General features: G+C 44.5%; 1 protein-coding gene across 2 annotated transcripts; it reads right to left on the reverse strand.

The window, feature by feature from the left end:
* Positions 1–15,364: 15,364 nt before the first annotated feature.
* LOC109747355 (uncharacterized) lies at positions 15,365–16,439 on the reverse strand. Of its 2 annotated transcripts, XM_020306432.4 has the most exons (3): positions 16,377–16,439; positions 16,209–16,280; positions 15,365–16,124 (listed from the first exon to the last, which is right to left on the reverse strand). In XM_020306432.4, exon 3 carries the CDS (start codon positions 16,107–16,109, stop codon positions 15,477–15,479), a length of 633 nt encoding a protein of 210 aa, XP_020162021.1. In that variant the 5' UTR covers positions 16,110–16,124; positions 16,209–16,280; positions 16,377–16,439; the 3' UTR covers positions 15,365–15,476. The 2 variants fall into 2 exon arrangements, with proteins under 2 accessions (XP_020162021.1, XP_045089427.1); XM_045233492.2 differs by having other exon boundaries at positions 16,209–16,396.
* Between the last annotated feature and the right edge of the window lie 1,436 nt (positions 16,440–17,875).

Raw genomic sequence — 17,875 nt, forward strand, 5'->3', positions numbered from 1 at the left:
ATGGCGGCGGCGGCTAGGGTTAGAGGCGGCTAGGGTTCCGGCTCGAGGAGCCGGGCAATAGGGATAATAATATTCTTATTGCTTAATCTCAAAAGTGTTTTACATCTAGTATTTATAAGGGCGACACTACGCGTCCGCCGGCCGATGTTTAGATTTTATCCGTCACCTCGACGGCCGTTGGATGCCCGAACTGATAGCCGTCCGATCTAATGTCCGTGACCCGCATGCCCTCTCGTTATTTCCTGCAATAAACATTCTGTTGCGGAAACAACACTATTGCTCCCCGGCCCCGGCATAGTTGTGCCTCGCGCGGCACCGCCTCCAATCCACCGCAAAATCAGCCTGCCGCCAGCGTGCAAGAACTAAATTGAAGTTTCTGCAACACTATGGTGCACCATGGTTGGATCTGACACAAAATCGAGCTCACCGAGGGGTCCTGCTTCGAGAAACAGCTAGGGCCTCTACTCCAACATGACGGCGACGAGCTCCTAACCTTGGCACTCCTTTGACGATTTCTGCAACTGAAGTTATGTTTATGAAACATGCGTTTTGTTGCAATGCCTCGTATGCTCTAACATCGTGTGCTCCTCCAACGCTTTCTGCAACTGGGGCTATGTTTCTGAAGCAAGACGCATGTTGCAGAAAAAAAACTTCGCTGCCGAACCATTTTTTCCTGAAACAAGACCTGTGTTGCAGAAACTTTCTAAAACTATACCTTGTTGCTGAAATAAAACTTCACCACTGAATCACTTTTTTATTTCTGAAAACAAGAACTTTGTTGCAGAAACCGCCGATCTCTAAATCGTACCTTCTTGAGTCGTCGCCGGCCACCGCCAATCCTGAGCAAGTCGTCTTCGCCACCGTGATGGATAAGGCCTGGTGGCCCAATGCCTTGCGCGGCCGCGCCCGTCCGCCGGCTCCCAAATCCAGCCGCTCGCTCTCTAATCTAGATGAGCCCCGAAGCCCCCCTACTATTACCCAGTTGCAAGAATGGCTGTCTTGAAACAACAGGTGAGTTGCGGCCTTGCAGGAAAACAAACGCGACTTCGACTTCCAGACGAGCCCCGAAACCCTTTGCTGTTATCTAGTTGCAGGAATGACTGTTTTGAACAACAGGTGAGTTGCAGGAAAACGGACGCGGCTTCGGCGGACGCGGGACGGTCGTCGACCGTCTGATCAACACACAATTAAACGGCCACGGAGCCGGCGGACGGGCGCGCGCAATCGGCCGGTAGAAGGTAAGCTTTTTCCTATTTATAACCTCAATACGAATAGCCTAAAATAACTTGTGGGCCAAGCCCCCTAACTATTGCCCCGTGGGCCTCCTCCGGTTATAAGCTAAACCGGTCATAACAACCCGCCTCGCCGCGGCCACCGCCGGAGAGAGCAGGGGCTCGCCACCGCCTTTGCAGTCGGTGTGCTTTCCGGATGTGGGCTCATCGTGCAGGAAAAGCGCGCAGCGGCGGCGCCATGCGAGGGCACGACAGACAAGGAGGAGGTGGAAGCAGAAACAGAGGAGTCGTCGGAGTACGGCTGGAGGTGTTGAACCCCACCGCCATCCTCCCCTGCTTCGTCGTCATCTACAAGGCTTGACTCATGGCTCATCACCTCGGCGATCCTTCTTCCCATTGATCAATTCCTAGCTTCCTGGGCTCAGGGAATTTACTAATCAATTCCTTTCATGGCAACTTAATTACTAGTTTTACTGTTTCAATTAGTAGCGATCGATGATGTAACATAGAATCTTAATTACTCCTAGTTTGTATGATCAGCTGCACTAGTGCTAATTCATCTTTGTATGATCGGTGGCAATGATCGATTGATAAGATGATACTTGAGCATGAATTACTCCCAACATTTGCCAACATTCCAGGATGCTCCCCAAAACAGGCTTCAGTTTTGCCAAAATCTCCGGTTCAACTTGAGCATACATGCACAACAAAAGTCGCTACCCGGGTCGAAAACAGTTTACGACGCGCCGGCAGGCTATTCATGAATCGCTTGAAACTTCTCGGATCTCTTTCTGAAACAACATCTAAGCCTGCAACCGAAGAGACGGAGACTGGGACATGAAGAGTGCAGCTTAAACAGCTTCCCAAGCGCCTGGAACTCGCCACAGTAGCTCGTGTGCCGCTTCAAGATTCACTTCCTTTCTCAAGTTCAGACTTCAGAGACTAACTGTGCTGTCCCTGCAGGCATGACAAGCTACCAAAGATTTCTGACATGATAAACAACAATGAATGGTATCATTTATCTTCAGAAAGACAGGCATTTGCCAATAATGTGATGCAATTTATCTTGGTCACTGTACAACTGGAGGACCAGAGGGGGACAACTGTGGCTTAGCATTAAGGGGTTCCATGCAGTCAAGTGACAATGTTTCTGACAGCACCATGTTCTTCAGCTTAATTCATGGCAAGGGTTTGCCGCACGTTTCGTCCCCTGCATATCGTCATCATACACAAGGGTAGGCATCAGTTTTGCGCTAATCTCATGTCAATGAACAACACAAACCATCTGCATTTTACTTAGAAAACATCTACATCACTAATTTATCAGACTCGGAACATCTGTGTTTCGCTTTGTTCAAAACTGAGCATGATATATATAACTAGTACTTGTAGGAAGAGTAAAACTCATGCATACACCTGAAGATCCCCGGCAGCTGGTAATTTATGCCGGCCGTGGCGAATTGACGTGACTGGCTTCTCTTCATGATTCACAAGCCCGTCTAAACCCAGAAGATGAATCTTTGAAGTGAAAAAAGGAAGATGAATCTTTGAAGTGAAAACTATGATGCACACCGAAGATGGTTTCAAAAATGTTTTCTGGATTCACGAGAAGATGCAGAACTTTGTCTTCGTCTTCGTCTAAGTATCATTTTGCTATGATGTGAGAGCTGCTTGAAAGTTATCTATATGACTGACATCAATGGTCCATGCAACAACTTATGAAAATCCGACAAAGCACTGCTATTAAAACAGCAGTCAGGTGACAATGTTTCTGACAGCACCATGCATGTTCTTCAGCTTAATTCATGGCAGGGTTTGCAGCGCGTTTCCTCCCCTGCATCTGCATATCATCATCATGCACAGAAGGTGGGGCATCAGTTTTGTGCTAATCTCCTGTCAACGAACAACACAGACCGTCTGCATTCTCCCTAGAAAACAACTACGCTACATCGTTAATTTATCAGGTATCTCGACTCCGAACAGCCGTTGTTTTGCTTTGGAGCAGAACATGCATACACCTGAAGAGCCCTTGCAGCAAGAATTTATGCCACGGCCATGGCGAATCAACGCGACTGGTTTCTCTATCTGAATCGCCAGCCCGTCTAAACCCAAACGATGAATCTCTGAAGTGCAAATGGCTCTTGAGACTTGAGAATGAAGATGGGGACTGGCAGGAGATGATTAGAGCAAAGTATCTGAAGAGGAAAACTTTGTCCCAATGTGAGTCATCTCCTGCCAACTCTCAATTCTGAAATGGTATCATGAGTGTTAAAGATATCTTTTACAACTGTTGTCAGAGAGTTGTTGGGGATGGGTGTAAAACTAGATTTTGGGAAGATGCCTGGATCCACAACAAGCCTCTCTGTCAACTATTTCCTCTCTTGTATAAACTTACTTTCCATCATAACATTACGGTTGCTAAAGCATTTGAACAAGATTTTAACTGCATTAGATTTAGGAGATGTTTATATGGGGAGACATTGGTTATGTGGAATAAATTTTTAGATATGTGCAGTCAGGTTGTTCTGAGTGAGGAACCTGACAAAGTCAAATGGCTTTTGACCAGCTCTGGTCAGTTCTCCGTTAAATCTCTCTATCAATATATTATTGCTAGGAGAGTAGTGTTCCCTTTTAAGTTTCTGTGGAAATTGAAGGTACCTTTGAAAATTAAGGCTTTTATATGGTTAGTTATCAAAGGGAGGATCCTGACCAAGGACAACTTGTGTAAAAAAGGCTGGAAAGGCACCAACAAATGTGAGTTTTGTGGTGCCAATGAATGTATTGATCATCTGTTTTTCACTTGCTCTTTTGCTCGGTTTCTTTGGAATGTAGTTGGGAGTGCTTTGGGAAATCCCCAAACACCCCTGTCATTCTTTGAGTTTTGCCAGAATTGACTTCCTAAGTATACTGGGAAAGATAAAGTGGTTATAGCTATTGGTACAACTGCTTTGTTGTGGTCGATCCGGAAAGAAAGAAATAAATCTTGCTTTCAAAGTTCTTTACCTAAAGATCCTACTGACATAATCTTCTCCTTATGTTCTGTGTTGGATTCGTGGGGTGTGCTACAGAAAAGAGGAGTGCAAAAAAAATCTTAAGGAAGTGACCAAGAGGTTGGCCCAGATAGCGAGGGACGTCTTCAAGCGTGCTTACGGCTAGGGCCCTACTGTACGGAGGCTCTGTTGATCAAGTGTTGAAAGATGTAGCATTTGCGATGATTCTCTCTTGTTCTTTTGTTATAGCACCCTGTAGGTGCAGAGTTTGGTATCTCAGGTTGTAGGAGTTTATTTCCCCTGATGCAAAATGTTAGGCAACATATGTAGCGAGGGAGCTTTGGGAGCGTTCTTTTGTTGTATAGCATCCTGTAGGTGCAGTTTGAAGTGCCTCAAGATGTAGTAGTAGTTTTTTCCTGATGCATATGTTAGGCATCGAAGTTAAGTTTGTATGAGACTTGATTTGTATGCTGTGACTCCATTTTCGTAATGAAAATGGGGGCCGTGTGGCCCCTCTGATCGAAAAAAAAACCTACTGCTCACCGAAGATGGTTTCTAAATATGTTTTCAGGATTCATAAGAACATGCAGAACTTCCCCTTGTCCTTTTTTGTCTGCAAAAAAGAACATGCTTGTCTAAAGCCATGTTTGTTTGGGTGTTTGCTTCTGCTTTTGCGATTTTTTCACTTCGGCCAAAACACCATAAAAGCTCATAAATAGGTGCTTCTAGAGCTTTTATGACAATGTTTCTCACAGCACCATGTTCTTCAGCTTAATTCATGGCAAGGGTTCGCAATGCATTTCCTCCCCTCTATATCAACATGCACAAGGTTAGGCATCAGTTTTGTGCTAATCTCTTGTCAATGAACAACACAGGCCATCTGAATATTACTTAGAAAACACCTACAGCACTAATTTCTCAGACTCGGAACATCTGTGTTTTGCATTGTTCAAAGCAGAGCATGACATATATAACTAGCAAGGGTAAAACTCATGCATACACCTCAAGAGACTCAGCAGCAGGTAATTTATTTCTCAATAAAGAATGCCTTTTATTGGCTCATAGTGTAGCATCAAGCGATACAATTATAATGAGTACACACCCGGCCTATGCATAACTAAGATGCACACAGCCAACACAACAGAAACACACAAATGATCACACCGGCAAAAAGCAAAGTCATATAAGACCGAAGAAATGCCTAAGCGGGCGGAGAAAAAGAAAACCCTGAAGCAAAAAACACAATGATCGACGAAACACAACGGTGACCATTGGGCGCCAACCAATTCTTGACAAAACAAGAACCACGAGAAAGTTTCTTCAAAAGCAACGCCTTCAGAAAGGGAACGACGCGCAAACTCTGCCGTCGCCGGTCCAACCACCAAAGGTTAGAACATGGTTTTTCACTCTGAAGATCAAATTCGAGCAAATTCCGAGCAATGCCTTCACTAGGGTAACGACACAAAAAACGCCGCCATTGCCGGGTATAACCAATCAAGGTTAGACCTAGGATTTTCACCCCGAAGCTCGAGAATGGGTACACGAGAAGCACCATCCAGTAATCGAAGTCATCTTATGTTGTCTCCTTCGCTTGCCTCAATCCCAATAGCTGCATATGCACACGGTTCTGACGGTGAGCGATAGTCATGCCAGCACGAGCAAGTGACGTGACACGACAAGCCGCTCGCTACCACCATGGCGAATCGACGCGACTGGTTTCTCCGCATGCCAGTCCAAACAGTTAATACATATACACCATCTGTCATACGAGACGAGTACTGGCAAGTGAATGGTTGTCTTTGAGAAGGAAAAATATCAAATAAATTCCTACAGCTGAACCAATTCACGAATTGGCTTTTTTTTTTTTTTTTTTGCATATAAGATTACTACTCCTACTACACAACACAATAGATTAGCCCCTCAATCATGAACCAATTCCTTCCAGTGGCTGAAGGTTGGCATACGGCAGAAAAAATAGTTGATCGAGCTGCACCATCCGTCCTCGTCCTCCTCATTTTAGAATCTCTTCCCGAAGAACTCCTCCACGCCCCTCATAAACCAGTCTGTGTCACAGTAGGAGCTATTGAACACGGCAGTGGACAGAAGCCAGACGACGGTAATGAACTAACTCGCCGCCGCTGTTGAGCTGCCTGGCGTGGGAATCCCTACTGCAGTGGTGGGCCGCATAGCACAGCATCTCCACCCACACCCCAAGTAGCACCTGCCGCACCTCCTGCTCGCCCCGCGCCTCCAACTCTAGCAGCCAAACGGCAAGCGCCGCTCCACGGGCTAAGGGAGCTGGAGCTGGAGGTGAAGGTCCGAAACGCAGCTCCTCACTTCTTCTATACAGCTCCTCCAGTTTTTCCATTCGCCTGTTCAGCTCCTCCGGGTCCAGGTTCAGGTTCTCCTCCCTTCCACCGGCAACCTCAGCCCTTGTTCTGTCCAGCTCTTCCCTGCTTCTATCCAGCTCCTCTATCCTTTTCATTGCTGTGTTTAGCCTCTGCAGGTTCAAGTTCTGCTTCTTCTCCCAGCTACTGTCAACCTCAGACCTTCTTCTGTTCAGCTCCTCCAGCTTCCCCCCTCCACTGTAATGATCGAACATAAGCACCCAACGCTCCCTTGTATCGTCCAGCTCCTTCCTTCTTCTGTCCAGCACCTCCAGCTTGTCCCTTTTACTGCCCACCTCTAACCTCAAATTGTCCAGCTCCTCACATCTCCTGTTCAGCTCCTCCCTTGTACGCTCCAGTTCACTTCTATTGTGCCAAGACTGACTGCTGTCCAGATCCTCCCTTGCCGTGCCTAGATCATCCCTTGTTATGTCCAGATCCTCCCTTATTATGTCCAGCTTCCCACTTGCTCTCTGCAACTCGTCCACGTCAGTTTTTGTGTCCAGCTCCCACATTCTTCTTCTCCTGTCCATCCCCAACTTTCTGCTGATCTGTTCCCTGTTAGAAAAATCAAGCCCCACATATGCTGCTTTAGCATTGGCGTACAATACGACGCGAACAGGGCTAGGCAGCATGTAAGGACGTTCAGCAAGGAGAAATATCATGTAGTTTGACACTGCCCTGATTGCCTCAACATAATCTTGCTCTTCCACACACTCTTCCCTAGGAGATGACCATGACAAGAATATTTCGGTAGCAAAGTACCAAGTAAGGATTTTGTCATCAAAATCGATGCCAACATGCAAGGTGGGATCCTTGAAGAATCCGCGCCATGGATTCAGCGCGCACTGACCACTGTAACTCCTCATGATATCCTCTTCGCCTTCACATGCTTCCGCCATTCTTCGTACCTCTTCCAACACCAACCTCTTAGTACTATCTGAAATGATAGGTAAGGAGTGGTGCAGCTTCTTCCACAATTCTTTGCATCCCAAGCTCTGCACGCAGCCTCCACCACCATGAGACGAGTAAAGCAACTCCGGATGCCCGATGGAACCTGACCATCTTCGATTTCTTTCCGCGGCCTTGACACGCCGCCGGACAGATACGACTATGTTGTGAAGCCGATGCCATTCTCTAGCATGCAACAATGCGCATGTCCATGTTGATCCCATTGCCTTCAACAATGATGTCATTTCTAGGAGGACAGCCCCAGCTATTAAGATGTACGTGACAATGGCATCAACTCTGTTGAAGTCATTTTTGCCAATGCTTGATTGAAATAGAAAGAAAGTGATGATAGTAGCAACCGATGAAATGGCACGGATGAAGCATCCATACCATGTGAAGACCACCGCTGCCTTGGTATATAGGAAATCATACATCAAGGAGAGTTGCATCTCAACCAACTCAAACATTTGGCCCTTTTTATGGAATAGCTCTACAGCATTACTCTGGAATGCGGATGGCCAGAACTTATAGTCCACAAACTGAGCCACGCAAATGGGAAGCAGGTCATGAGCTCCCTGCAGAACCTCTTCAGGGTCCAACTTCTCCCCTTGGCCCCACTGCACAAATATGTTCCATTGGCTAACCAGTGCCTGCCGTTTTCGATTAGCCTCGCTCAACTTCCGGCTATCGAGGAACTTACTCATGTTCTCTAGGCTGGACAACTTGAGCGCCCATACTCTCTCCCCATACTTGAGAACACCGCTGACAAATATCAGCGCCGAGGCTGTGACCAAGGTCCAGCTACCAGCAACATACTTGTAGAGGACATAAGCCACCCCCATCGTCTGCACGACAAAAGAGAGCAGGTGGCGCGGCCAGAGCTGGCTGTCTTCTATGGAGTAGGCGGTGATGTTGTCCTGGCCACCGAGATGCACCAGCAAGAACGGCGCCCAGAAAGCCATGAGCTGTTGGTGCCCGTGGGACTTGCCATAGAAAGACATGTGGCTGAGGATGTATATCGCTATGGAGTCACCAGCAGGTATGCTAGCCAGAGGAGGGTCCTTGGGACGATGGAGATGTTCCGCCGCCGCATCCTGGCGAACATGAGCAGGAACACTTGCAGCATGAAGCTAGCAAGCACTAGGATTTGGACCTCCCAATCGTTCCATAGGCGCACCACTCCGGCCATCAGTGACCACTGAATGCACACAAGAATCATCATATTACAAACAAATTAGAGTACAAACGTATATTTCCTTCAAAAGAAGTACACACGCAACCATGAAGACAATATTACAGCCAACATGACAGTCGAATTGAACTAGTAAATTGCCCATATACTTAACCAACCTAATGACACATTCAACGTAATCTGCACTATTTCAATCTCGACCTGCAAAACAAACCGTCTAGACAATTTCTTATTGATATTTTAAATCTCTATTTAAGGTAGGTGAGAATGACGACAACATCAGAGAGCTCCATATAACCTACCACATATTTCTTAGGAACAATAGAACTAATCATGTGAATCACTTGTGCTCGACTGATGTGTTAAGCTAGTAATTCTCCTACAACGCTTCAACCAAATATTTCGGCCCTGTTGGGCAATCCACCGACTCCCGGAATCTGCAGAGCAAGGAAACTGCAGCTCCGCCCGCTCCGGGAGCGGGGTTGTGGAGCCGCGCGACTCCGAACAGGGTGTTCATGTTGATAAGGGCCCTACTTGTAATACATCTTCTCAAGAAGATATGAGGCATTTCCCTTATGCTGTACAATTCTATATTATTTGCAGATGCAGAAAATACTCCACTACTGTAATTCAGCATATTTTTGATCCAAAACAAAGGGAACATGTACAGTTTGCTGTTTTGTAGAGCACCTAATTTACAATTAATGTAGATCTTAAATAAACATGTAAGAGAGGTTCACCTCAATGGCAGAAGAAGACACAAGGGAGGCTTATTGCAGAAGAGCAGCAGGACTCCCAATCCTAACTAGCTCGCTAAGTATCCATCAGAGAAATTGATCACCTGTGGTTGTGGTTGAGCAGCAACTTGATCACTTGTGCCCCCCAGGACCATTATATCAGAGGCTGCTGAAGAATCGTCATTCTTGCCGAGCCCATTACCGTATTGTAAGCTCTTCCTCTTTGAAGGGAAAAAGGCACTGGCCGGCCTTGCTTTACCCATGATTAGTTGATTATTAATGGCTAGATTACCTGCCAAGCAAAGTACTAAAGCTCAGCGAGAAGATAAACTAGTTGTTTGCTTGTGCCGCTGCAGAACCAGAATCTTGCGAGGACAAGAACACGTCCTCCTGCTCGAAGCAAGGCATAATTTTTAGTTTGGAGCACGAAAGGTATATCATTAATTTCCCTAATAAGAAAATACTAAGAAGCAGGGTCTAATTAGCAGATGGCAGTACAATCGAGTTGGCAGGACCCAGCTTATACCTTGCGTACTCGCCTCCTCCGGCCACTGGTGGAACCGTGGAAATGTGGACATGGTGAGCTCCATCGGCTGACAACGCGGGATCCAGAGCATGGTCCCCTCCGATTCGCCGGTAAAGGAGGATCCGGCCGTGCGCCGTTTGGGGCCCGGCGCGATAAGGGGGAGAGACGGGCGAGCGGGGGCGGTGTACGGCGTTGGCAGAAGCGGCGGCGGCACTGCGGTGCGCTGGGGGAGGGGAAAGGCGGTGCGCTGTTTGGGCAAGACAGGGGCATCGTCGGACTAGCCAGTGCCACTGGCCGCTCAATGGCGATCTGTAGGATTTGCATATATTTTGTCGTTTAGAACTCATCCTGTATATTTTGGAACTTAACAGAAATTTCTTTCATATGTAACGTGACATTCTGCTTCATATAAAAAGATTTACCATGACATTAAATTTTATAAAAATATTTATCAAATCTAGAATACGAATCAATGCCATCAAATTCATCATGGCATATATTTTTGTACGATGCATATTCGGTGATGTAGATATAGATAATTTTGTTTATAAACTTTGTCGAAGTTTGTGATGTTGAATGCATACAGCCAGACACTGCCAAGGCACTCTTCGGTTTTGTTTTGCCAAAGAAATTAAGCTGAAGTCATATTTAAAAAAAATTTACATATCACAGTGATTGCCTGTGTGGACGTTCGATGCGGCGATTCTTCTTTAAGCGGCAATGGTTGTTGCAGCCAAGTTTTATGGAGAGGGTTCGCCATGTCTGCGAGTCGGGCAGAGGGCGTCTGCCACATCGTATATGGTTAAGTTTGTGATGGAAACGTTGCATTAGGCGGCTTCACCGTCGCCTTCAGGATGGGGAGCAAACGTTGGCAACAAGGTTGTCAAAATCGTGATTTTGTTATATGATTCTATGACTTCACGATCCAAACAAACCGCTCTGATTCTATGATATTAGTTCATAGAATCTACATTTCTATGATCCTGATAGTTAACATTCTATGATTTGCGCTCCTACCATCGAAGCTCCGATCTGATTCGAAATAACGAGTCTGGCAACATGGGTTGGCAGTGACCTGAAAGTGAGAAAGGAAAGACTTTTAAGATAGGTGGGGACGCTAGATCACTTATATTAAAAATTGATTTCGGTCATTTCAAAAAACTGATCCCCCTCATTTAGAAAAAACCGAGTCACTCATCTCAAAAAACTGGTTTTTACTGCATTCAGAAAACTGATCTCGCTTTTTCAAAAAAAAAGTTCAGTCTTCTTTAAGAAAAACTGATTTCACTTCAATCAAAAATAATAATTTACTCATTTAAAAACTAAGTTCACTCATATAAAAAAACTGATTTCACTTCATTCAAAAATAATAATTCCACTCATTTATAAAAAATAATTCACTCGTTTCAGTTAATTGGAAAGTGATTGAAATACGGAAATTTAGACTAATTTGAAATGTATCGGAGATTCATCTTGTCTTGAAGGTCTCGTCGCCAGGAATTCAAATATATAAAACATATCAAAAAAAGGATTTCAGTTTCAAAGATATGAATGTTCTAAAATATCAATAGGAAATTGAAGTGTATGGACTTTGCGTGGGGATAGACCACATATGGGCGTACTATTCTTTGCGTGGGGACAAAAAGTAGTGTCGCGAGGCTGCCGACAAGACAAGCCGAATTGACATCGGGGAGGAAAAAATATGCACGCATCTCGAAGCATGATATGCTTCACCGATAGGTGCCGGAAGAACTTTAGCTATATGTTAGTTAGTTATTTTTTTTGGGCCAATCAATTTTGTTGCCTTTCGATTCTGCTTTGAGATGTGTGTTATTTTTTTTGTCTCATTTTGGTGGTGAGTTGGGCTGTGTGGAATCGATTGACCTCTATTTTGTGTCAATCAAATTGCTTCTTAGGCTCGTTTTTGCTCTTCTGGGTTGCGTTTTTTTTCCTTTTTTTCTTTATTTTATTGGTTACTTTTTATTGTTTTGTGGGTTTTTGGCTGAGTGTAATTATATACATACAAATACTATATGATGTGTGCCAAAATATCATGATTATATGATTACTTTTGCATATCACGATAAAGTGCAATTTCAGTGCAAAGTTGTGTGCTAGTTTTTGTTCTAAATTTTCTATGTTCTTAAAGTAAATACCAACGACACTAATTCATTTCTTTTCTTGGAAAAAATCATTATTTTAATATTGTTTTAGTCTTAACTTCATTTTCATTCTACTTTAAGGTTAATACCAATGCCACTTGTTATTTGTTCTTACATTTTGTTTTTGCAAAAGTTCAACTTTTATATGCTTATTGTTGCATATTTTTAAAAAGCGCAATTTTAGTGCGTATTTTCGTGTAAATTTTGCCAGTGTTTGTTTTAGACTCTTTTTCCCTTTTTTTCTTAAATGATAATACTAGTGCCACTAATTCGTTCTTCCTAAGGAAATTCAATTTTTTCTTTTGTGGGTTTCTTTCTTAACTTTTTCTTTCTGTTTTCTGTTTCTATCGTTTCCCTTTTCCCCCTTATTGGTTACTTTTTGTTTTTGTGGTTTCTGGCTGACTGGAATTTTATACAAACAAATACTCTATAATATGTGCCATTTCATGATTATATGATATTTTTTGCATATTACGATAAAGTGCAATTTTGGAGCAAATTTGTGCGTAAGTTTTTTTTCTATCTTCTTAAAGGAAATACATTATTTCAGTTACTATGTGAATTATAGTAGAATGCGAAAATGCACTATTATATGCTTACTCTTTGCATATTTCAAAAAGTGCATTTTCAATGCAAATTGTGTGCAAGTTTTGAAAGTTTTTTTCTTTCATTTCCTTTCTTCTTAAAGGGTTTCATTCTTTCTTAAAAAAATTCATTATTTTAACTCTGTTTTAGTATGTTTTTTTCTAAAAGGGTAATACAATGGACAAATTCATTCTTTCATAGAAAACTTCATATATTTTTTTAGTTTTTATTTTATTATTTTATTTTGTTTTAGTTTTCATTTCTTTTTCTTTTGTAAGGGTAATATCGATGTCACTAATCCATTACTTTTTAGAAAACACTTTTTTTTGCGGAAATCTCACTATAGTGTGCACAGTGTTGCATCGTAATAATACATTTTCCAAATATATGTATGTGTAAAAATTTATGTGTAAACTTTGTGCAAATTTTGTCGGTATCTGATTTTTTTTTCATTTTCTTTCTTCTTAAAGGGTAGAATCAATGCTACTAATTCATTCTTTCTTACCATGCCTCATTATTTTGATTTTGTTTTATTTTTTATTTCATTTTTTTGCGGGGATTATTTTATTTTTTCTTGGAGGGTAATACCAATGCCAGTAATTCATTCTTTTTTTAGAAAACTTCATTATTTTGATCTTATATGCTTATTCTTGCATATTATAAAAAATCACAATTTATGTGTAAATTATATGCAAATTTTGTTATTATCTATTTTATTTAATATTTAACTATTGTTTGCACAAGTGAGGTTTTTCATCATTGATAAAGGGTAATATTAAATCAGTATAATTAAGAAAATGGAAGTCATTTTTGTTTGTTTTTCTTTTTGGATTTGTGACGTCTATTCTTTAGAAAAGTGTGAAATAAAGCCTGTCAGCGTAATAAAATAAGCTGAAAGCTGTGTTTCTTACGTCAAACACAACCAGCACTACTCTCGCAAAAAGAAAAAACACAACCAGCACTAGCTCGCTTGCATGCATGCACTATTCACCTTTATTCCAAATCGCATGCATGCGTTTTGTAGTGGCCTCGCTTGAGTGGCAGCTGGCCTTTTTAATTCCGAACTAAGCAAGTTGAGTAGTTAGAGCAACTCTAGCAGACCCCGCATTTGTCCGGCCCGCAAAACGTGTTTGCAGTTCGCGAAAAAACGCCTTCGCGGGCCGGCGCGGAGGCCGCAGATGCAGACCTTGCATAACGGACCCGTAAAAATGGATATTCGCAGAATATGCTTTTTTACGGGACGGCTTTGCGGGGTCTGATCTGGCGCAGCTTTTTGCGGCCCGGAAAACCTTAATTTGATTTAGCATAATGCATTTCTTTGCTTTTTCAGTAACATTGGATACATAAGACATCACCAAATCTTTGCTAGAATAGTAAGACCAAAGAAAATAAGAACTACAAGTATGCATTTTAGAAAATTTCTAAGTTCCATAACTGCTCCGACAAGTTGGACTAATATCTTCTCCATGCATTCATTGTTTATCTGCGGATTCTTGGTTTTGCATTTTTCTTTCTTCATCTTTGGTTCGAAAGAAGTAGACGTTGCTTCCCCTCTATTTGCACATGTAGCCGCATCATTGCCTTCGATTCTACTAAGGAATGCACCAACATCTATTAAGTTTCTTTCTATCAATAAATCAATGTATTGTCCTTCCCAAAACCAAAATGAGCATCCATCTTCTACACAAAAGAATGACCATGTTTGAAATGAGGATCCGCAATTGAACCAAAGAATGGGCTATCAAAATGAGCTACCGCAAGTGCGCGTACCCCGTCGTTTTCGTAGTTGAAGAACACCCATCCGGGGTGCTTCGGCGTGCCCGAAGTTAGCCGCAGCACTGTTCGCGTGCAGTCGTCGCACTGTATGAGCGGCATCGGCGAGCCACAGAGCCGCTGCGCGAGCGCCGAGCCCGGTGGACGGCGGGATGAATCCATGCCCGCAAATCGTCGGCAGCGCCGGGAGGACGAACCCGTACCTGCATGCGGCGATGCGCCCTTGCCGGGGCTGCGGGAGTTGCTCCCCGACCACTCCATCGCTTGGCGCAGCCACCGGCGGTCGGAAAAGCCAAATCCGGCGGCCCCGCGGTGAAGGTCCGCAGATCCGCAAATCCAGCGGCCCGCCGGCGCAGGGGGGGGAGGGGAGGCCTTGTGCGTGTGGCAGCCTTTCGGCGAGCTCCTGCCGGCTGCTTTCGCCGGAATCTTGGGCGGCGGGGTGGCGGTGGCGCGAGGGGGGAGAGGTGAGGTGGTCGGTGGGGAAAGCGCGGGCTGAAATGACCCCCCACCAACCGCTTCCGCTTATATACAGGGCACCGCAGCAGCGAGGGGGAAACCCGCGAATACGCGGGTTGGGGCCGAGATTTTGCCGCGCCCCTTAAAATTTATTGCGGGCAGGGCCGGGATGCGTGGTCTGATCGGCAGGTTTTTCTGCCCCGACCCGCATTTTGGCGGTTATTTTCCGGATCGGGGCGGGATACGGGGTCTGCTAGAGTTGCTCTTAGCCCAGTGTTGATAGCAAAATGAAAGGGCCAATTTTTCCTTTCAAAAAGGGGATATCCCCATGGATGTTTTGCACAATCGTTTCGCGTTGCACATAACCATATACTTGCTGCCAACAAATGATTTATCATTCATAGTCTCTGCACAAATTAAGTGCACAAATGGGTACAGATTTGTCATCCGGAAAGATAATAGCACCCCAGATGCAACGACGAGCACTAGCGGAATCCATTACACACACGGTCAAAGATCTTGTTGACCGTTGGAAGGGTGTAAAAAGAAGATAGATTGTAACCCGAGGCCGAGGGGGCTGGAGAAGCATGGTAGGGAGACGGAGCCGGAGTCCAGTGAACATTGACGGGAGCGTGCTGGGGCGGGGGGTAGCCAACACAGGCGCTGCTGGAGGCACCTCCGGCTCCTTGTGCCTGATACTGATAGTAGGAGCCGTGGTCATAAGTTTGAGCTGGGAATGAGACTGGGCTAGCTGCTGTTAGGTGATTTGTGCGAGCTTGTCTGATGAAATTGAGGTCCGTGATGCAGTCGTTGATCTTTCTATTAACCCCATCTAATTCGGCGGCCTTCCGGCTACGGGAGAATACAGTTACAGTCTGGCAGGACTGGATGAGCGTCAAGGCTTCGTCGAGGGTCTCCTTGAGCCTCCTCAATACTATCTCCGTCTCCTGGTCGTTCGCCGCCGGGTATTTGTAGTCGGGCAGTACGTTGGCCAGAGTGCACGCGCGTTGGGCGAGCTCCCAGCACTTCTTCTTGTTCTGCCTTGCCGTCTCCGCGGCACTTGCGATCAGTTGCACCATGGTTAGGATCATGCCCACCAGGCTCACTGGGTCGACCATCTCGAGGCGATCAAGCTAGCACAATTTTAGGTTAGCAAGACCTCGAGGAAGATGTATAGAACCACCAATGGGAAGGACGATAAGGAGAGAGACACATACCTCGCTGTGCTCCACGACTGTGGGTGTACGGGAGGTCGCCTACCTCGCCGCCGAGGGGTAGTAATCAGCACACTGAACACATAAAAATATATAAACTCCAACTCATTAAGACTTTGATGCGAGAGATGAAAAGGGAAGAAGAGGGCTAGATTGAGGAGGAACACTGGCCTGCTGGTGACTACTGCTTTGCTTGAATCCCCCTACAGTTCATAGGGTGTGAGTATCATATCTATAGGGCCGGGCCGGGTCGTCCTCTCGAGTGCAAGTTGGGCAACATGTCATGTCAAGGGGCGTACGGGTACGCGTATTGCCGTGTCTACTACCCAGCAAGTCAGTCGTCTCTCTGTCTGTTAGACTGTTTCTAAAATCGACCTTGTTATTATTCTAAAAAATTGATCACTCCTTGTCTACGTAGCTATCCGTCCGTCTACTCAGTGGCCTCTGGCCAGTGATCGAGAAAGCAAGTCAACCGCCTAGAGCAGCCCATAAATCACGTACATTTGCTTTTTTTTTTATGTCCAGGACACATACATTTTTATCATCCCTCCATTGAATCATGTTATATTATAAATGTGTTGTTTCAGGATTTTTTACAGAATTTTTAGGAACTTTTACACCGTCGAAAACCTTAACTAGTTCTGTGATAGAAAATCCTACTTCATCAACATATACCGTAAATCATTGTACTTGTAATATAATCTTTTCAAGAGACTTCAATACCCTGTCTTGGAGCTGAGATTTCCATGGTGCAGGCACCTAATACTGTACACTGAAATGAATTCTCCATTGGCCCATGGAATAGACAGCATCATCCTTCCGTGACTGCAAAAACTGGGAGTCTTATAGTGGTGAGTCTGGTGACCAAAGGAAACTACCCATACATGCAATTATTTCCTTTCAAGGAGATGCACACATATTGCTCACTCCATTCTCTACACAGAAAATTGTTATCCATTAATTCTTATTACACGCAGGAATGATACGGCGGAACTGGCTGGTGCCATCGTCGTAAATTTCTAGAGATGTACGTGAATAGAATTGACAATCAGTATGATAAAGTATTCACCCATAGCTCACATGTGCATAACTTCCTTTTGCTTAGTTGTCATCATCGTCACCTTCTTGCACCTACATGCTGCTATGGGGCTTTGAGTTGTGCTAGGGAGAAAGCACCGGTTCATGGTAGCACGGTGCCACTTGTGGCAACTCAGCCATGACATTAGGTAAGGGACCTTGGTGTAGCATATTTCGCTGATGTCTAGATTGTCTCCAATGTTCCTTTCGATCTTATTCCTGTCCTTTGCAGAGGTTCAACATGGTTTCCTTGGTTGCACTGTGGCCTTCGCTGAGCATCTGATACAGTTACATAGTTCACGTCGTCTCTCATTGCACATGGATCGTTCCATCTCCACATTTTTCTAAAAAGGGGAATATATCAATATCATGAAAATACCAATTACACCCAGACTCTGCATCTACAAGGCGTCAAAAGACATCCAGGATACACACATCCAAAGGAGAAAATAATAAGAAAGAAAAAAAGGTCCCATCACAGCGATCGACTCCTCTCAACAGCGGCACACATACCACCACCTAATACAATACCAGAAAAACATAAAAGGTCTCGCAAAACAACGCCTCCATGAAGGAAACACTGCACAAGCGCC

This window comes from Aegilops tauschii, chromosome 2 (assembly GCF_002575655.3).
Source record: "Aegilops tauschii subsp. strangulata cultivar AL8/78 chromosome 2, Aet v6.0, whole genome shotgun sequence".
NCBI classification, from domain to species: domain Eukaryota; kingdom Viridiplantae; phylum Streptophyta; class Magnoliopsida; order Poales; family Poaceae; genus Aegilops; species Aegilops tauschii.